At 42.0% G+C, this 22192-nt stretch overlaps 1 protein-coding gene across 3 annotated transcripts in view; it reads left to right on the forward strand.

Moving 5' to 3' along the window:
- Positions 1-22192, forward strand: part of LOC121322940 (disco-interacting protein 2 homolog A-like) — a 114920-nt gene that overhangs the window by 69535 nt on the left and 23193 nt on the right. For 2 of the 3 annotated variants that reach the window (XM_041263583.1, XM_041263582.1), the window contains exons 5-12: positions 7770-7976; positions 8913-9047; positions 13647-13766; positions 16741-16938; positions 17916-18007; positions 19188-19298; positions 20971-21094; positions 21479-21588. In XM_041263583.1, the coding sequence (XP_041119517.1) occupies positions 7770-7976; positions 8913-9047; positions 13647-13766; positions 16741-16938; positions 17916-18007; positions 19188-19298; positions 20971-21094; positions 21479-21588 (1097 nt within the window). Of the gene's footprint in view, positions 1-7769; positions 7977-8912; positions 9048-10303; positions 10349-13646; positions 13767-16740; positions 16939-17915; positions 18008-19187; positions 19299-20970; positions 21095-21478; positions 21589-22192 lie in introns of all 3 variants that reach the window. The other variant, XM_041263581.1, reaches the window with a different exon arrangement.

Genomic DNA, 22192 nt, shown 5'->3' on the forward strand with positions numbered 1-22192 from the left:
ACACAATGGATATTAAACTCTTGCTGTGCACTCCTTTACGAGACACTGTCCCTTTGCAAAGGCATCCTGAATTGTGTGGTGGGGGTGATTGTGAGGTGGATTACACTGTGAATGACTGTTGTACCACTGGAAATGTGGCAGAGCATTTTAAAAACATGGTAAAGCACAGGAAACTCAAAATGCTGTGCAATTGTGCCATGGTAAACTTCTAGGCTAAAAATAGGATGATAACATCCCAGTAAGATGGCTGCTTATTATTATTATTATTATTATTATTATTATTATTATTATTATTATTTCTTTATTGAGCAGATGCCTTTATCAAAGGAGGCTTACAGAGACTAATGTGTGTGTGTGTGAACTATGCATCAGCTCCAGAGTCTCACCCAAAAGACAGAGCACAAGGAGGTTAAGTGACTTGCTCAGTGAGTGAGCTGGGATACTGTCGGGGGCTGTCAGTGGATGTGTGATCCCGTTTATACAGTGACGACAGCACAGACCTCTTCACAGATTTGTGCTCAAGCCCAGGCTGATCTGCTGCTTATGAAGAGGGAGCTGCGCTCTGCACCGAATTGGTGTTGGATTCTGCAGTCTGTTAAAGTGCTGCTGACTTCAATACGACACACTCGTTTTAAGCCCATCATCATCTATAGCAGAAAGCTTAGCCCCTCTCCAGCTTTTTTAACACACACTGCTTTATTTAATTTTGCAACAGGAGTTTCATGTTTTTTGTGATCACTTTATAAAAGGATCAGCTAAATATGTAGTATAGAGTAACAAGCTGGCTTTATCTGTTAAGCAATAAACCAGTAATAAAACAAAACACACCAGAAAGAAGCAGAGATATAATCAGTTAGTTTCATTTGCTGTATATAAAGCTGTAGCACAGCCGTACGGTGATTTTTTGATACTACAATGCTGCTCATTTTAGAATTCCTTTACATTTAGTTACCAGTACAATAAACTCTACTTCATATGTACAGCACATTGTACTTGATAAACACCACAACACTGTAATCAAGACACTGCAGAGTTCTGTACTATACAGTATGAATCAGAACAATCCACTGCTGTTGAACAGCAACGGAACTGCAAGCTGTCAGTGCTTTTCAATGTGGCTAATAGCTTTATTATTATTATTATTTATTATTATTGTTGTTGTTGTTATTATTAACAACAATAATAATTGACAATGTTTTACGTCATATACGTTTCTGTAAATACTTGCCAATGAAAATACGTTACAATATACAAAACAAAACATAAGGAGTATCAAAGCAATGTTCAAGAAAATTGAAAATCTCTAAATCTTGGATTCCTCAAAATAGCCACCCTTTGCCTTAATAACAGCCTCACAAACACGAGGCATTCTGTTAACAAGTTTCAGCAGGAAATCACCCGACATGTCTTCCCAGCTCTTCTGCAGCAATTCCCAGAGACGTAGGGCACTTGTGGGTAGCTTTGCTTTGACTCTTCTGTCCAGTTCATCCCATACAAGTTCTATGGGGATTGATGTCTGGAGACTGGGCAGGCCAGGTCATTAGATTGAGTTGTCCTTCACTTTCCTTCTTCGCCAGATAGATCTTGCACAACTTTGAGATGTGTTTCGGGTCATTATCTTGCTTAAGAATGAAGGACTGCCCAAGTAACCGTAATCCTGATGGAATGGCATGCCTCTGAAGTATGCTGTGATAGCCATGCTGGTTGAGCTTGCCATGGACTTGGTAAAGATCACCAACTCTGTCACCAGCAAAGCAACCCCAGACCATGACACTGCCTCCTCCTTGCTTGACAGTGGGAACCACACATGCAGAACTCATGTGCTCACCCTCTCTGCGTCTTACAAATACTCTGTGGTTGGACCCAAATATTTCACCCTTGGCCTGCCTGACCTTGTTCGGTCCTCATGAGTGCCAGTTTCTTCAAATCGTTTGATGGTCTTGGCCACAGCAGTTACAGACACTTGCAAAGTTCTTGCGATTTGTCTTAAAGATTGACCTTCATTTCTTAAAGTAATTACAATTTTTGTCTTTGCTTAACTGAGCTTATTTTGCCATTTTCTGCTCCCTTACTTTCAGGAATGACAAACTTGTGCCTATGTTACCTATATTTATAGTAATCATGGACCCTCACCTGTTAACAATAATTGGTGACAAAAGGTTAATTAAGTAACATGCTAGTTAACTCCAGAGAACATCTAACAAAGACACTTTTATACTAAGGCCAGTGTTCTAACAGCGTGTTATACACATTTCAGACTTTTAACTGACTTGGGCTTCAGACTGAAATCCCCTTGCTCTGGGTGACCATTTCATTGAAATTGACAAGATTTACATTTTCATTTAAAAGTTAAATTTTTCAATGCAAATCACTTATGATTATCAGCTTATATAAGTACATGCATCATATAGTGAAATATAAAGTGTTTATAGACAAGTTTATACAGTTAAAAGCATAAAGAGTGCTAATCAAGGCTTTAAAAACCCAGGAAAATATCTTGGGACCCCTGAATAGCTAATAATGCCAAAACAGGCAGAAGATTGTATTTCAATAAACAAGCTCTCCCAAATTCACCAGTGGCACCCCCGATGTTTTCCGCTTCCTACCATTTTACCACAAAGATGGCAGATCTGACAGGGAGCTCTGTCACTATACCTCAGTATGAATGTTTGAGTGTCCTACATAGTGTCTAAGTGTGCACCTCGCTTGCTGTAATGCTGGGCAGGCTGCTTTTAATGTTAATCCAGGCCAGAAGGCAGTATAGAGTCCAGACACGGAATGCAGGTACAAGCACACAGCACATTTATTTTAGTAATGAAATGCTTCAGGCCATACCTAGCCTAGTTCCACTGTTCCATTGTATAACATACATGTGACTGGGCACTTCTGTTCAACCCGCTAGTTAACCCACGTCACTCTGGATACATCCAAGGAACGTCTACACAGCTCTCCACCTTCCTTTCTCACTGAGTAGGTGGCACTAAAGAACTGTCTAACTTACTTCAAAGTAAAGGAACCAATTAGTAAATGATTATTACTCTGCTTATATTCATTTGAAGAATAAGTGTGATTGAGACTATATCACATATGATTCAAAACTACTGGTTTAAAATGTATAAGAAACATTTTTAGTGTTTAAAATCTAATCACAATCTTAAGGCAATGTACCAGGAATGCCTTTTTCAAAGAGATTTAAAAACAGGGGCTGTTTGTTTGACCAAAGGTGGCGAGGAATTCCTAAGGCTCGTGGCTGTGGTTAGAGAATGTCCTTTCGCCCCTGGCATGCATTGAAAACCGTGGAAGTCACAGCAAACTGGCATCCTGTGAGTGTAATGTACAGCGAGGGATGTATAGAGATAATAATTCAGTGAGATGTAATGGAGCAAGAACTTGTAAGGCCTTATAGGTAAGGAGTAGGATCTTAAATTCAGCTCTAAATCATACCAGAAGCCTGTGGAAAGAGGTCAGAACCATGCAGATGTGATCACATTTCCTAGCAATCCTGCTGTCAATAAGAACATTTCATTTATATAGCGCCTTTCACATCCAGGGTCATCCCGAAGCGATTGACCAATATTTGTTTTTACTAAATTATGTTAAAAGCAGATACATCTGGGGGAAAGGTTTCAAAACAGCCACAGCCTCAGAGCCTGTTATGTAGCTCGTCCCAGTACAACAGTATGGCTAAGCAGAAAATTCACGTAGCTGAATTAGCACAATGTTTCAATTTAACATCAGACACCTAAACTGCTAGGATCATTTCTCAGTAAAACGAGATTCAGTTTCTCCAAGCATGGCCTGTGTAAACTGTATTTATTTTATTTCTTCAATATTTGATCGATTTTTAATTTTTTTTTATTTATTAACCACTGGCCCACACAGCCTCCTAATTTTTATGTACCTGTAATTAGCTTTTAGAGAGTGTGGGATAATTGAAATTACCCTGGGAGTCTTCACAAGCACAATGGTCAAAAAATCACTGAACCTTGTTTTTTAAGTCTCAGTTTTAATCATACAGAAAACACACTGAAAACAGGAAAGGACTGGGATATTATAATCAAGCAAACATTGTGTCCTGCTGGCTGTAGTCATGCCCTGCATTGGAGAGGAGCAACACATTGGAACTGCTTTGCCAGTGCCGAAGCTCTGACCAGATCCTTCTAACACTGCCAGCACTGGACAGTAGCTGAAGCAAATTCAATCCCATTGAATGGCATGTGGATTGGAACTTGTGAACGTTGGGAAACGGCTCCTCTTCTGGGCCACAGTGGAAGCTGTGACAATATAGTACCACAATACAGTTGAATGTAATTCTGTTTATGTAGTGAAAAAAAAGAGAATATACAAGTTATATGTCAAGAAAGAGATAACAAGGTGTTACCAGCTTATTTCCAGTGAGTCCCTGTAGCTCAGTATTACAGATACAATAGATCTCAGGGGTGAACAGACTACACCAAGCAGTGTTACACAAGCTGAATGATTACACTATGTAACACAATTTTTGTTCCTGGGTAGTAAGTGTCATTTCCTAATTGCTTATGCCTCAAAAGTATAGAAAATGGCTATTATTCCCCACAAACTTTGCTTTTGTGACCAGGACAGTGATATTTCAAAATATCACTATTTCCAATGGGAAAACGGGCAAATGTGTGTCTTTTCGTTCACATAGTCAGATAAAAACAACATATGAATCCAAATTAACATGTATTTATACTAAAGTAATACAAAAATGACTACAAAAGATTTAGAAGTGAGTAGTTTTTCGAGATTTACGATTATACTGTATTTACAGTATAATCGTAAAACTCAATAATTTTTATTGTAAAACAACAGTTAATGAAAAATTAAAAAAAAACTGAAATGTCTTGGTTAGATATTCACCCCCTGAGTCAATATTTGGTAGAACCACCTTTGGGAGCAATTATAGCTGTGAGTCTTTTGGGGTAAGTCTCTACCAGGTTTGCACATCTGGATCGTGCAATATTCGCCCATTCTTCTTGGCAAAATTGTTCAAGCTCTGTCAACTTGGATGGGGATCATTGGTGGACAGAAATCTTAAAGTCTTACCACAGATTCTCAATCAGATTAAAATCCGGGCTTTGACTGGGCCACTCTAAGACTTTCACTTTCTTGTTTTTAAGCCACTCCAGTGTCGCTTTGGCTGTGTTCTTGGGGTCATTGTCTTGCTGAAAGGTGAATCGCCGTCCCAGTCTTAGGTCTTTTGCAGACAAGCAGGTTTTCCTCAAGGATTTGTCTGTATTTAGCTCCATCCATTTTACCCTCTACCCTGACAAGCTTCCCAGTCCCTGCATTTAGGCCAAATAGTTCAATTTTTGTTTCGTCGGACCACAGAACCTTTGGCCACATCTTTTCAGAGTCTCCCACATGCCTTTTTGCAAATTCAAAGCAGGGTTTTACATGGGCTTTTTTCAGAAATGACTTCCTTCTTGCCACTCTTCCATACAGGCCAGATTTGTGGAGTACCTCAGCTATTGTTGACACATGGAGAGTTCCTCTAATCTCAACCATGAAACGCTGTAGGTCTTTCCCAGCTGCTCAGTTTGGGAGGATGGCCTGCTCTAAGCAGATTCTGGGTCGTGCCGAATACCTTCCACTTCTTAATGATCGACTTGACTGTGCTCCAAGGAATATTCAGCCTTTGAATATTTGCCGCCTTATACCGCTCCCCTGATCTGTGCCTTTCCACAACTTTATCCCTGAGGTTGTTTTGAAAGCTCCTTGGTCTTCATGGTAGTATCTTTGCTTTGAATGCACTACCCAACTGTGGGACCTTACAGAGACAGGTGTATTTAATCTGAAATCATGTGAACCACTTTTATTGAACACAGATGGACTCCATTTAACTTTTGTGAATTCTGAAGGCAATAGGTTGCACTAGAGCTTATTTAGGGGTGTCATAGCAAAGCGGGTGAATACTTATCTAATGAGGACATTTCAGGTTTTTATTTTTAATTGATTTGTTTTTTCAACCCCCCCCCCCCCCCCCTTTTTCACACATTAAAAGTATTGAGTAGGTTGTGTAAATCAAAGGAAAAAGAATCCCATTTAAATGCATCAAGATTTCAGGTTGTAACACAACAAACTTTGAAAACGTCCAAGGGGGGTGAATACTTCCTATAGGCACTGTATACGTACATACACACACTTAGATTCATACATATATACATACACAAACATGTATATATTGAATCTCACTGGTGCAAAATACCTCTCCCCACATCATCTTCTTCACTGAAGTGCTCTGATCTGCACACTTGCTGTGAGCAACTGTCAGTCCCGTATCCCAGTTGATTACTGTATTGCAATGACTCACTGACTGAGTGCCACTCGGGTCCATTACAGCATTGCCCAGTCCACAGCCTATACACTCTGCATCCCTAACATTTTCCCTGTACACAGCCTCTACACTCTGCATCCCCAACATTGCCCTCTACACAGCCTCTACAATCTGCATCCCCAACATTGCCCTGTACACAGCCGTTACACTTTGCATCCCCAACATTGCCCTGTACACAGCCTTTACACTCTGCATCCCCAACATTGCCCTGTACACAGCCTTTACACTCTGCATCCCCAACATTGCCCTGTACACAGCCTCTACACTCTGCATCACATTGCAGATATGGAAAACCATTTTGACATTTAACCCACAAATAAGTTTTTGAATGGATGGTTACATTTCTGAAACTGGGAATTATCTCTCCAGTTTCTGATATTGTAATTTAAATGTTGATATAATGATCTTTTGATTTTTAATCTAAAAAAAAAGTCTTGTTTTCCTTTACATCAGAAATTATTTATTATTTTATTTTAGTAGTTGCCTTTATCCAAGGTGACGTACAGAGACTAGGGTGTGTGAACTGCATCAGCTGCAGAGTCACTTACAACAAAGTCTCACCCGAAAGACTGAGCACAAGGAGGTTAAGTGACTTGCTCAAGGTCACACAGTGAGTGAGCTGGGATTTGAACTGGGGACGTCCTGGTTACAAGCCCTTTGCTTTAACTGCTAGACCACACAGCCTCCTATTGTATTATTAAAACTGAGAAATGAATTTACAGATATTTGGAAATATTACAATTTTTAACATTTCTGATTTCTAGTCCTGCACACTTATTTTAAAAATTACCTGCAGGTAATTTTGATATCAAGAATACTGATTTCAGAAATATGTAGGAAGTCTATTTTGTTAATATATTCTTTATCAAGAATCTGGAATGTTGATTACATAATTTCACTAATTTAAAGTCCGTATTGATGGATCAAAATTTGTATATTTATACAATTTCTAGACGGTTGTTATGTTTCGTTGACAGCAGTCCAGAAAACAAAACTGCAATTAAAAAAATCTTTAAAGAGTAAGCAGCTTCGAATGAATTGCAAACATCATTAAGTTTCAAATCCCCCTGGGGACAGTTAAAATATATAATAAATAAATATATAATATATATATATATATATATATATATATATATATATATGGAACTAAAACTGCCAATGAATAGCAGTTTGGTCCATTCTTGGTTTTACTAGGAGTTTAACAAAACACACCTGAACTTGTTATTGTACTCGAATGGGTGAAACTGCTATGTAACAGGAGTCCTATTTCCATCCTTGTATAAATGAAGGTTGATGCGGCTTGCTCTTTAGCTGAGTTAAGTCCTGCCACCAAGACTTGGTAAACGTCCTGAGGTTCTCGCGCCTGCCTGCCTCCCATCCACTCGCTATTGTTTGTTATTTTGGCACACAGACACTTCGTCGGCCTCGGAGGACGAGGGCTCCCTGCGCCGGCCTGGCCCCCCCAGCGTGGAGCGCTGGTTTAACAGAGTGATCCAGGGCTCCTCCACCTCCTCCTCCTCCTCCTCCACCTCATCGCACCCGGGAGGGTGGCCCCTCGGCCCGGCCAGCACCGCTGCAACCACCGTGCTGGCAGACCTCATGGCTCAGTCCCAGATAGGTCGGTACAGCACGTCCAGTACACCACAGCACAGGACACTCAGCACAGGGTACCCAGTACAGAGCAACACAGCACAGCACAGGGCACCCAGTACAGTACAGCACGACCCATATTACACTTCATTTTAGTCAGTACAGTTCAGGGGGGGGGGGGGGGGGGGGGGTCAAGATGTTATATGTCATGTAAATTCTCCTGCTATTCTCTGTCACTGCAAATCCAAATCCAGTCATCCTATAATAACACCACACTGTGATTTCAATCAACAAATGCCACAGAGGCTCCCATTGACTGCATAGTGACAGCAGCCTGTCGCTTAGTCGAATTCAGACCTAACTAGCACATAAGTGACTAACTTGGTCACAGCTACTAAATACTGTGTGCAGTTATCATTTAAGCACAATACAATGGCGCAATATGTGCAGCAGAGCCAGGCAGTTTACCTTTGAGACATCTGCTGAAGGCCAGCCATTGTGATGTTGTAGTTGTTTGGTGAAAATAGTTCTGGTTACTACGCCAGGAGCAGGTACATGGATTTCAGTTTTTTCTTTAAAGCTTTTACTCCAGATTGTTTTTGGCATAATTGAAAAAAAAATGTCCATTACATTTGTAAAACTAATAAGAAACAACTTCAGTCTAACAGTGTGTGTTTATTTGTGGTTTATATGCCAGTTTGGAGTGAAGAAGTTTGAGAACCATTAAAATGTTATTCAGCCTCGAAGTTCTTGCTGATGCCAGGCTCAAAATAAAGAAAATCTACATGGTATACTATTGTAAGATACGGTGCTTTTAAATAATAAGTCACTTTAATAATAATAATGATAATACGTATGTAATAAACTCTCTGAATTCTTTTTTGTAATGACCTTGCATGAGTTTCTGGGTAATGCTTACTTAGATTGCTGTTGTTTGACAGCTCTCTTCCTTCTCCTCCCACAGAAAACCACTCTGCCCCCCCAGATGTGACCACCGGCCTGTCCCAGCGCTCGGTGCACATTGAGCGGCCCCAGGTGGCGTCTGTGCGGGGAGTCCCGCGAGGCCTCCACAACACCACCATCCTTGAGACTGCGGACGGTGAGTGACAGACAGTCATTTTTCTAATCAGTAGGTTTTAATATTACATTGTTTTAACAAATAACTCTGTTCATATTGTCATCCCATGAATTTATGAAAGGTTGCACAAAAGCTATGAAACGTGTAAAGTCTTAATTGTTGAAAACACCATTAGATCCTATTGGTCCTTCTGCAAGCCTAATGCTTCTGCAAGAGGTTTAAATTCTGGCTGGTTTTGCCCAAGATAATCTATAGTAACAACAGAGCAGCTCATCTGAGCGTGTAATTGAACTAATTTAAAAAAAAAAAAAAACTGACATTGAGATGCTTTAAATAATGAAGACTTGGATCCTTCCACAGCTCTGTAGGCAGTGGGACCGACTCACTTCATGTATTGAGTCAGCACCAATCTATCTGTGCTTGTTTGCTGATCACTGATCTAGGATGTTTTGGTACCAAAGTGCTTCAATTAGTGCACCAATTTCTATCTAAAAATCAAATTCCACATCGATAGTTAAGTAGCTTTAAAACAAAAGCTCCTCTTTGCAAGTCCTTAGTCAATATGTTGTCTATGGACCAGTACATATTAAACCACCAAGCAAAGAACCTTAAGCCTTCCATGAAATATATTATTGTGAGAGGGTCATTTTAAAAAGAAGCTTGGCACAGCTCTGGAATATTACATTTACCCTAACAAATGTGTTCTTTTTCTTTAGAACCACTGTAGAAGTTTAAGCTAAGCAACCCTGTTGCCTCTATAGAGCTCTCAAACATCTCTAAGTACATCTGGTACACTAGAGTGTAACCATTAACCTGTCCCCCTGCAACACAGGTCTGGTGGATGCAAAAAAAAAAAAAACGTCAGTAAGAAATATCACACAAAACAACTGTGGGGCAGAGAGATTGTTTTTAAATATATGAGTTATAAAAAGTCACCAGGATGCACCAATGCAAATGATACAAAGTGACTCTAAACAAGAAGAGGAGTGCATTAGTTAACAGAGCTGATATTTTATACCTACAGCAAGTGAATACTTTACATTCGCTCTGGCATGCCATTTCAAAGAACCCTTGCATCTGCTCTATAACTAATCTTTCAAATGGATCTGCTCCTTTTTTGTAGTAGTTTATAGAGCCTTTATTGCAATGCAGAGGTCAGTAGCATCCGCCAGCTATAGAAGCCTCATAACAGATATGAAATTGGAATAAATCAGTGGTACGCTTGTATTTTTTTAGTGCCTGAACTGACCGCTTCTTTCAATGGTCTTCTTTCATAGGCTTCCCTCCTCCAATGCAAGGGGCTTCCTCTCTGCTGCAAGACGGTATATATGAACCCTTCCTGCAGTATGCCTCTGCAGCGCTCGCTGTGTGCTATGTTATATACATGTAGAGCATACTGTATGTGATCATTCTGGATGTGCACTGCCAAAATACTGACCCGATGGGTGCAAACTCTGTGTGCTGGCTAGTGTTGTGTTTGTTTTCTCACAAGCTGTTCAGCTCCCAAACATAGCACTGAAGCAACACCCGTGTAAAAACCCTCTTGTGACAGGATGGTGTCTCGGCCCGAGCTGGTTGCCGGCAGGAAAGAGACCCAGAGACAGAAAGTGGCATTTTAAGTGCTTGTGCGCACATTTTGTTAACAAAAATACACAAAACCAACGAGGCTTGAGGGCCGAAATAAAAGGTTTCAACAACAGAGTACCTACATGCCAGCTAGGCATTCAACTTCTCTAGAATGTTACAAAACAGAACAAAGACTTGCAGCACAAACACTCTCCCCAAACTCCCCCAACAACCAAAGGATATAGCTCCTTTTTTATGCATGTGGCCACTTCCCAATTAGTGTCAATTAACTAAATTGGGAATGGCCACATCTGTTATTGGGGGCAGGGTCAGATGTAATTCCTGCCAACCTTACATTCCCCCTCACACACTACTTACAGCAGCAGGTTTTCTGCCATGCCATACCTCTGCTTCTGACATGACACTGGAAGTAAATTAAATGTAGACCTAAATCATAAATGGTTTAGTTTTATATAATAGCACAGGAACCTCCTGGTACCGTTGCTGATTACATATCAGATGCACTGTGGGCTGTCTGAGTCTGTGTGCCTACCGACTGCCTGGAATTGAGAGTGCTGTCATTGAGCGCTCCTTCAGCCTTGCTGCTCAGGCTGAGTGTCCTTCAGAGCAAGGTGACCTCCCCTCCTGATTACCTGCTGCTGCACCTGGGTCTTACAGGGAGGGCTTTTATAATCTGCGCTGGTGAAATGAGGCGAGGGATTGGACTGGTCTGCCTGTCTGTCTGTCTGTCTGACCAGCTAACTGTTATTATTCCAGGCACTGATTCAGTGTAAAATCTCTGTAGATTAACCAATGGCAGATTTCATTAGCCCCTTTAAGCCCGAGACAGACAGGCATGGCACCGCTGGCCATTTTCACAGTGCAATACCATTAGTCTGCAGCCGGGCACACAGGAGCGGTATGCACTACCCGATGGACTTTTCTTACAATATAGAAAAATTGAATGGTACAGTACAGTAGCTGCCAGTACCACACCGAAGGCTATGAACTCGAATATAATTCACATTATGGTCAAAAGTTTTGCATCACCTAGTAGAATATTAGGATGCAGACATAATAAAAAAAAAAAAAAAAATCTACTAAATAAAAACACTGGTTTGGTTTTCAACATTATTTTTCTGTCCTCTATATGCAGGTGTATGAAATGAGTGATCAGCTTAGCAAAGAAACATACTGAAGTGTTAGAAAATATGTCCATTTACAGCCAGTTATTTAGTAAAAATAGCAGTGAACTACAGAAATAATAAAACAATTTTTTTTAAAAAAGGCAAAGCGTGATAACAGTATCAAATTGGCTACAGGTAGGATGCCTATCAGGAGTTGCCAGTTCTTGTATGAGATATGGGATGGATCAGACACTTCAGGGTGCTTGGACACCTCCATAGACAACAGTTTCATTCATGATTTTTCCTGGCAATCATGTGTTGTCAGCACTTGGCTGTGGCGGCAGCCAGAAAAAAATTGCTCTGGATTCGATTTGAGTGGGTACCGCTGAGTGTCACTACAGGACCTTCGGTGCTCGTAGGGTATCGTCCCATGCTGATCTGTCCATCGCTATGGGAAAAGCAATGGCAGCGATACAGGGTGCCTTGCATGCCGTGCAGCGCCCATCTGTCTGTCCCGGGCTTTAGAAAGGTTACAAAGGTAAGAATTGTGATGAGAAACGATTGGCGGCACTAAAGACATAGACATCTACAGGACGGTTCTTAAACAATGACACAAACAGTACAGTGTAACAGAGCAGGTTCCAATTGAGCTGCTGTACTGAACAGTGTAACAGAGCGGGTTCCAATTGAGCTGCTGTATTGAACAGTGTAACAGAGCAGGTTCCAATTGAGCTGCTCTATTGAACAGTGTAACAGAACGGGTTCCAATTGAGCTGCTCTATTGAACAGTGTAACAGAACGGGTTCCAATTGAGCTGCTCTATTGAACAGTGTAACAGAGCGGGTTCCAATTGAGCTGCTCTATTGAACAGTGTAACAGAGCGGGTTCCAATTGAGCTGCTCTATTGAACAGTGTAACAGAACGGGTTCCAATTGAGCTGCTTCTTTGACCTTAAGACTCTAAATCTGAGCATAAAACTTCGTGTAAATGGTCATTATCGTTTAAACTGTCAGACGCATGTTAAATCGGCGATTGGATTTAGTGGTTATAATCAACCGTGTGGCCTCTATAGCACCTCTGTTTATGTCAAATTGTACATTGATTTCCCGATTTTAATATTTCATCAGCTCATCAATATACTATGCTAGTGATGAAATGTGTTGACCCTCATTAAATGCGACATTTCCGGTAAAACGTTTAAGCAGGCTTTTCAGCCTTAATCTGCCTTGCACACAGGAGCAGTCAGCACATTCGTCAATACTTGACTGTCCACATAAACCTGAAACAAAGCAACAGGGTTGTTGTAGCTCCAGTGCAGTGCTTCTCTGTGGTTTACTAGCGCTTCATGTTAGTACTGTGTGCAGTGTTTCTCTACTGTGTGCAGTGTGTCTTCCTCCTAACCGTCAGTGCGTTCCCCTGCGTGTATGTTTGTGTGTGCTGTACATACAGACTCCTTTACAAGGGCTGCTCCCAGCAATTCGGTACCTGCCCTGGCCATCGCTACGAACTCTAATCTAGAAATATCAACCAAACTCAGTTTGCTATTAGAATGAAACACCAAATGCACAATGTGCCTTAACGGTAAGTAGGAAGTTGATTATAGAAACGCAGGGCTGAAATTATCAGCAGTGGATGAGAGGGTTAGCTGGAGTCCCACAATGACACAAGATTGTTCAAGTTTTGTCACTAAACAACAATACTGCACATCAGATCTCTTATAACAGTACATGGGATGTTAATAATAATAATAATAATAATAATAATAATAATAATAATAATAATAATACAGTGCATTACATTCTCATGCTGTGATTTTGATATAGCTGAAATGAATTGAGTTGAGTTGAAACTAATTTAAATTGAAATTGAATGAAATGCTATTGAATTGGACTGATTAGGGCTCCTCCTCCTCCTTCCTGTCTCCAAGGTGTCCCAGTGAACAGCCGCGTCTCCTCCAAGATTCAGCAGCTGCTCAACACTCTGAAGAGACCCAAGCGACCCCCGCTGAGAGAGTTCTTCCTGGACGACTTTGAGGAGCTGCTGGATGGTAGGGCTCTGTACAGTACACCCCAATACAGATCAGTCTGCGTGCACAGGGTTCTATACAATACACCCCAATGCAGATCAGTCTGCGTGCACAGGGTTCTGTACAATACACCCCAATGCAGATCAGTCTGCGTGCACAGGGTTCTGTACAATACACCCCAATACAGATCAGTCTGTGTGCACAGGGCTCGGTACAGTACGCCCCTTTTAAAGATCATTGTGCACTGCATTCACAGGGCTCTGTACAATACACCCCAATAAAGATCAGTGTGCACTGCATTCACAGGGCTCTGCACAATACACCCCAATACAGATCAGTGTGCACTGCATTCACAGGGCTCGGTACAATACACCCCAATACAGATCAGTGTGCACTGCATTCACAGGGCTCGGTACAATACACCCCAATACAGATCAGTGTGCACTGCATTCACAGGGCTCTGTACAATACACCCCAGTACAGATCAGTGTGCGTGCAATACAACTCAATATTAATCGATCTGCAAAGCCAAGTGAAAGCATGGGTAAGCATTGTAAAGATATCAAGTGATGTTAAACTCTATTAATAAACATGGTAAACTAGGTAAACTATGGTAAATACATAGTACAGCCATAGGAAAAGCTTGGTAAAACTGCAAAAGTATCGTAGTAAACTTTTATATGGGTCTTTGAACAAGTAGCAGGAATAACCCCATGCTGCACAAAATGCCAGACACCTCACTGCTCACACAGAGACACAGTAAAACCACCAAGAAATGTGGGGACGTTTATACTTGACATGGCTTTCAAATCAAATGTAATTACACTATGTAACACAATTTTTGTTCCTGGGTAGTAAGTGTTATTTCCTAATTGCTTATGCCTCAAAAGTATAGAAAATGGCTATTATTCCCCACAAACTTTGCTTTTGTGACCAGGACAGTGATATTTCAAAATATCACTATTTCCAATGGGAGAATGGGCAAATGTGTGTCTTTTCATTCACATAAAGTCAGAAAAAAACAACATATGAATTGTATTTACAGTACAATCGTGAATCTCGAAAAACTACTCACTTCTAAATCTTTTGTAGTCATTTTGTATTACTTTAGTATAAATACATGTTAATTTGGATTCATATGTTGTTTTTTTCTGACTATGTGAACGATAAGACACACATTTGCCCGTTTTCCCATTGGAAATAGTGATATTTTGAAATATCACTGTCCTGGTCACAAAAGCAAAGTCTGTGGGGAATAATAGCCATTTTCTATACTTCTGAGGCATAAACAATTAGGAAATAACACTTACTACCCAGGAACAAAAAAAAAAAAAAAAAAATTGTTACACGGTGTTATCACAAAGAGCCAGTGCAAACCCTGCCCCCTCACCCCAGTCAAGCAGACAAACGTTGTGGTGCATGCCTCGGCTGAAAGGCTGGTTAACTGACTTGGATCCTATACTTTAGTTGGAAATTTCTCAAACTTTCCAAAGACATAAGTGAGGGAGAAAAGCTATGATAGTTGTGAATCCCAATGGTGTACCTTTTGACTGGACTTTTATAATTTCTTCTGTACTGTGAATAAAGTTAGTTTGAATGCAATGCAGCCCCACCCCCTTAAATAAGCAGTGAGATGCTTCCAGGTGAGACATTTCTTAATGTTTTTTTTTTTTATTTTATTTGAAATAAGTAATTTATAAGAGATTCCAACTTGAACCACTGTGGTTGTCAGGAAGCTGCTGGGTTTTGTACATTTAATAAATTCCAAAAATACATTAATGCCCAAACATAAATACCTAAATACATGCATGATGCTGATGTCAGGGTGGTGTAGGAAACAAGACCAAATCACCTGTTAAAGCATCTGTTTCCTTTTCCTGGCTTCCAGTGCAGTAATCGGGACATGAAGCTATTTTAAAGCAATGACACAATTGCTGTACATACAGTATCATTCGGTACAGTCAAGGAAATAACAGATGCAGCCTGATGATAACACACCCTTTCAGGAAGCCTATCTGTTTCAGTCTGTATTAAAAGCTTCATGTGTCGCTTACCCAAACTAAACTGAGGGCGTTTTCAGGTCAGTTTATAATGTGTGTCTTGCTTCGTTGGATGGCGGCAGATATCAGCGTTATTTTCAGCAAAGCCTAATCTGTCAGTGTGAGGAAGATGTCTGCAAATGTAATGGGCAGTGTTGTGTGATGCACTGCCGTTCCAGATTGTGACCCCTGTTAGGGAGACAAGGTTTGGAGCCCAGCTCTTTTGCATTGCAGTATGCAGGGTTGTTTGTTCGTGCCCAGCCCCTCACTCTGTGGTGCCGGGTGGTCGTCTTTATTAAGGGGAGGCTGTTATTGTGACATCTGACTAACATTATTCCCTCTTCAGATCCGCTCTGTTGAGTATATCTTTGCCTGGTCAGCTGACCCTGTTCCCAATAGGTTTGCCCAGTGCAGTGGTGGGGCAGAAACACATGAGCATATCTGATTTAAAGTAGTTGTAGAAGCTTGAATTCCATTTGTCCAGACAGTCTCCATCTCTGAATCCTGTTGACCGTTGCTGGACTGAGCTGGAGAGGATGGGGAAAGGAAGAGAGTTTAAGTAATTAACGGTTAAGACACCTCTCTTGACAAAAGATGTTCCCCAGATATTTTTTGCCATCTATTCAATTGATCGAAACTTTGGTGGATCTAAACCCAGCTGCTGTTTGAATTATTATAATAAATGGGGACTTTGAGAACACTGCATCTTCACTGGATTGGTCCTAATGCAATATTTAAACAGTGCTGCTGCATTTAGATCTGTTTTGATCAAATAGAGAACAGCGTATCCAATTGCAGTGAAAGTAGGTCTAGAATTCTGGGGTTTTAAGAGGGCTCTGTAAGTAAGCACTGCATCTAGGTTGAAGTGGCCTCATTTCTTTTTCAATGTATGCTAATCCTGATATGTGTGTTTCTGGAGAAAGGGATCATGTTCTATGTGTCTGTCTGTGTTGCAGTCCAGCAGCCAGACCCGAACCAGCCCAAGCCTGAGGGGCCGGCCATGTCCCCGCTGGCAGGGGAGCCCCCCGGGGTCGTGACGAACTGGCCCCCATCTCTTCTGACTGCCATGCAGCGTTGGGGAACCACTCAGCCCAAAACCCCCTGTCTCACCGCACTGGACAACTCCGGGAAACCAGTCTACACCCTCACATATGGTGAGCAGACCACAGCAGAGCTGTCACTGTAAATGCACAGACTTTTTTTTATATAAATTTAGTCGTTGACAATGAATTTACCCCAGTTTTCCCCCCAATTTGGAATTGCTAATTGTATTTATTAATCCCGGTTCACGGCTGAAACCCCCCGGTGACTCGAGCAAAGGAGGCTGAAACATGCGTCCTCCGAAACATGTTCCTGCCAAGCCGTCATTTCTTGCACTGCGGCTCCACAGTGAAGCCATCAGACCTATAGTGCCGGAGGACAACACAGATCTGAGTGACTACTGCAGACCCACAGGCGCCCTATCAACCACAGGGGTCACTGGTGCGAGGTGAACCATGGATTGCCCTACCGACCTAAGCCTTGCCTACCTGGGCGACACTTGGCCAATTGTGTACTGCCTCCGGTCACGGTCGGCAATAAAATTTGAGCCTGCGATCTCCAGGCTATAGGGCGCATCCTGCACCCCATGCTGAGCGCCTTTACTGGATACGCCACTAATATAAACTTAGTGAGAGAATTACAGAAACGTCGCCACAAGAAGAGTCTTGATCTTTATTATTAATGAAACATACATTTTTAAAGCATTTTTTCCAGTCTGTAGTTCAGTCTTTGTTTTTCTCTCTTTGAATGGAGATGACTTGTATAATATGGGCTAAAATGTTTGTGACTCTAGCGCTTGATTGGCATTCTTGAATTTATAATCAACATTAGAAGCATTCCTTGTAACTCTCTCGGTCTCTCTCTCTCTCTCTCTCTCTCTCTCTCTCTCTCTCTCTGTCTGTCTGTCTCTCTGTGTCTCTTGCTCTCTCTGTCTCTCTCTCCCTGTATCTCGCTCTCTCTCTTTCTCTGTGTGTGTGTGTGTGTGTGTGTGTGTCTCTCTCTCTCTCTCTCTCTGTGTCTGTCTCTCTGCCTGTATCTCTCGCTCTCTCTGTGTCTCTCTCTGTCTCTGTCTCTCTCCATCTCTGCGCAGGTAAGCTGTGGAGCCGCAGTGTGAAGCTGGCATACACTCTACTGAACAAGCTGAGCACCAAGAATGAACCCCTACTGAGGCCAGGAGACCGGGTATGTACAGGGCAGCTCTGCCCCCTCTCACAGTATATATAGTATTGAGGTGTGTAACATGATACAGGAGGAGAGCGCCTACCTAGAAAATACACTGGTGTCTATTGCCCTTATAACAGCATAGCAAAGTGTAATAAAGAAAAGTAAAAGCATGGTAAAGCATATTGGTAAACTGGTAAATGAGTAGAATAATGGGGAAAAGCAGTGGAAAACTGCAAAAATACTGCAGTAAACTTTTATGAGGATAAAACAGCGATGAATCTACAGTACATACATGAGCTGTTTCAAAAGCAGACAACAATTTATTTCTCTGTAAAATGTAAAATAAAAAACTGGGGAAGATTTAGTAATTTGAATGACAGCAGTAGTTAGATCCTCCACACTTTAGATTAATTGAATAGACCACATTAACGTAGCATTTGAGAAAACAGAGACCGAATGATTGCACACTTCCTAAACGGAGTGAGGTAGCCAAAATAAAAAGCCTGTTGAAGTATCATTTGAAGCCATTAGGTGCCCAAATCTAATCGGAAAACAGCAAATCTGCATTCTCCACTTGACAACTGATTCACACCATCTCACAGGAAGCAGAAGAGGGCAAGTGCAGTTGAGACAGGGATGCAGTTAGGCTGTCATTCCTAGGTTGCTTGTTTAGGACTAGCTTTTAAAAATCAATTTCCTCACCTCACAGCTCTGTATTTATTATTTAAACGGGTTTTCAACTCAAATAGGGGTGCAATTCAAAGAAAGCCTCGTACAGGTAATGTCCTGAAATCTCTTCAAAGGCTAGCAAGTCACAAACATGACAGAAATGAATTTGAAAAGCATTTGATTGGAATGCAGATATAGGGACAATGTATTATTTTGGCTATGTTCAAACCAAAGCATTTGGATTGATGAATGATTTCAGAGCCACTGTTTTAAGAAAGAGTTGACGAGAACTTCAATCCAATTACCAGACTTAGTGTCTTTTTATCAGTGTTTCCTTCACTGGCTACCATGCTGGTGGATAGTAATGAACAACATCTTAGCCTTAAAGTTGCACTCCTGTTCAACCAGGGATGCTTATACTCAGAGATTGGTGCACAGGCTTCTATGTAAAGAGCAGTAACAGCAAGCACACAAGTGGCGCCCATGGGCTGGTCTGCCTGATTTGTACTCTGTGTGTTTCTCTCTTCAGGTTGCGCTTGTGTTCCCGAACAATGACCCGGTCATGTTCATGGTTGCGTTCTATGGTTGTCTGCTGGTGGAGCTGGTTCCAGTTCCCATTGAAGTGCCGCTGACTCGGAAGGTATTCCACCTCTATTTCTGTGTTTTACACTGTTTCATACAGTTCGGCAGGGCAGAGAGAGAGTATCAATTGATGACCTTTTTGAATTGAACCTATAATACGCTGGATTGGTGCTACCTTTTATAGTACGTTATTAGTAGTCCGCCATTTAAATCGCATCATTTTTTAATGTCCGAAAATGGCAGTAACAGCCCTGGTATGATTTCACCCCCCCCCCCCCCCCCCCCCCCCCCCCCCCCCCCCCTTTACCACCTAAATATATTATTTGTGTGAGACCTAGGGAGTTCAATCATATTTTTTTTTTTTTTTATACGATTCCCCCCCCCCCCCCCCCCAAAACGTTTACCAAACTTGAACTTTTGAAACTTGAAACGCAAACTTTTTCAAGAAATTCTATTCCCCATACCTGCGCCCTTCTGAGTCACCTTGAAACTTGAAAACTAAAGGCTTTTCAAGACTCATTGCGTCATGCACAGTAGTTCTTTAAGTTCCCTTCCTGTGCAGCAGATATTAGGAGCCCTTTTTCTGTCTGCTCCACATCGGAGGTGAGATTCTAATACTTGCTGCACTGGAAGGAAGTGATCTGCCACGTGTGCATCATTGTCAGTTGTGCTCTTGCTCTACTGCTTTGTCACAGTTCGGCAATGTCCCTGCTCTTTGCTGTACTGCATTGGTGTGTGCACAGTATTCTGTTTCAACATTATTACCGCAGAGCTGAGCAGTGCGGAACGTTCTTCAGTTGTTGACCCTGCAGCAGGGAGCGCTCTGAGAAATCGTAGCAGCCTCACAGTCTAAAAACCTCTCCCTGTCCTCCAATGCAGCTCAGTCCAGCTACAGTCGCCTTCCTGGATTACTGTCAGGCTCACTTTGTATGTTTGTAAGTTCATGACAGAAATGCTTTCATTAAGTATCAAGCTTAAGTGTACAACTGATTGAAAGAAACCAAAAAGAGCGTTCTGATGCTCACACTAGCCTGCTGCACCCAGTCCTGGGTTTCAGAACCCCCTCAATGAAGTCCATTATTGAAATGATCAGGAGCCAGGAGTTTGAGCAGGGTTAGAAACGAGCTGTAGCTCTGCTGCATGTTTTACAGGGGTAAATGAAATACAGTACCATGGTAAATCAGACACATTTTAGCTGTAATTATTGAAACATCATGAAACATGTTAATTGTGAAACAAGTTGTTGCAGGGTCTTTGCTACTCAATGTGATCATTTTAATTCATTCTTTGCTTGTGACCAGCAACTGACCAAATGCAGCTGGGGTGGAGATATTGTATCCTAGCTAAGGAAAATCCAGTGAAATGGGTGTCAGTCATACCTGATGATTGTTGACTATGGATATTTCTGCCCCACTCAATCACAGCGTGTCCTCTGCCCAGCTGGTCAGAAATGGGAAGTGGATAAACCTGTTGTATAATTAACAGGTTTCATGGTGCTCAAATGAAGAACCCCAGTCAAATATGTACTCTAAAAAGTGAGCGATTTATTACAGTATGTTGTGAGTCCCTGAAAAATAAGCATTGAAAATGAAGAAAGCCTAATAATACGTTAGGGAACGTGTTTTCATGCCGTTCACAAGTTCCTCTGTGAAAAGGAAGGTTATAGACTGTCGACAGACTCGTTCCTGAGCTGTATCACGATTTGTTACCTGCATTGTGTTTGCTTGCAGGATGCAGGAAGCCAGCAGATCGGATTCCTGCTGGGCAGTTGCGGGGTCACCCTGGCTCTCACCACTGACGCCTGCCAGAAGGGCCTGCCCAAAGCACAGACTGGGGAGGTGGCAACATTCAAAGGTGAGAGAATCATAGACTAACATGGAGACTGGAGAGAGGTAAGGCAAACGCAGAATAACAGGTTTACCGGAGAGAGGTAAGGGAGACACAGACTAACAGGCAGTGTATAGATAACAAGCTCAGTTGTGTCTTATTAAACTCCCAGTAAAACCAGGAATGGATCAAACAGCTATGGGAGTCTCATTTCCACTTCTGTATTAGGTATGAGAGTGGAGTGGAGAGGAGATTCCCTCACTCAGCTCCTGCTTGTTTCCACCCCTGCATTAGGAATGGGAGTGAAGAGGAGAGTCCCTCACTCCTGCTCCTGCTTGTTTCCACCCCTGCATTAGGAATGGGAGTGGAGAGGAGAGTCCCTCACTCTGCTCCTGCATGTTTTGATTCCAGGTTGGCCTCGTCTGCTGTGGTTCGTGACGGACGGGAAGCACTTAGCGAAGCCCCCAAAAGACTGGCACCCCCTAGTTCGAGACGCCAGCAATGACATCGCTTACATAGAGGTACAGCTGGGACTGTAAACTACATAGAGGTAGAGCTGGGACTGGCATCACTACATAGAGGTAATGCTGGGACCCGGCTGCCTGGCTCAGCTGAGCGTGCAAGGCGCGGGGTGGGGGGGGGTGGGGAAATACCATCAAATAATAAGTGGAAAAAAACAGAAACAAACGCCTTGAGAGTGCCAGCGAGATCTTGGGGTATATCACGTCGCTGTTTGGTTTTGCCAAATTACAAGGCGTTGTTTTTTTCTCTTTTCAAAAGAATACAAGTTAATTAAAGACTGGGGTGAACTCCCCCCGGGCCAGTGTTTGGGGTTGTGGATGATGATGAACTGCATTGCTCTGGCAGATGTGCTGGGGAATTTGCAGTAGCAGCTGCACAGGTGCCAGTTTGCTGAGGAAATCTTTATTCAGAGCACACCTTCTGAACGTCAGCAAAACCAACACAGCCTTCAGTAACCCTTCACTGGATTGGACTCCAAATCGCATTTTTTTTTTTTTTTATTTTGAATGCGGGCCAGCTGCAAGTCCCCAGGGCAAGGCTTTGCACTCATTGAGTTTGTTACAAAAAATTATTCCGAAATGATGGCCGTTTTTTAAAACTTGT

Source organism: Polyodon spathula, chromosome 11 (assembly GCF_017654505.1).
Source record: "Polyodon spathula isolate WHYD16114869_AA chromosome 11, ASM1765450v1, whole genome shotgun sequence".
NCBI classification, from domain to species: Eukaryota; Metazoa; Chordata; class Actinopteri; order Acipenseriformes; family Polyodontidae; genus Polyodon; species Polyodon spathula.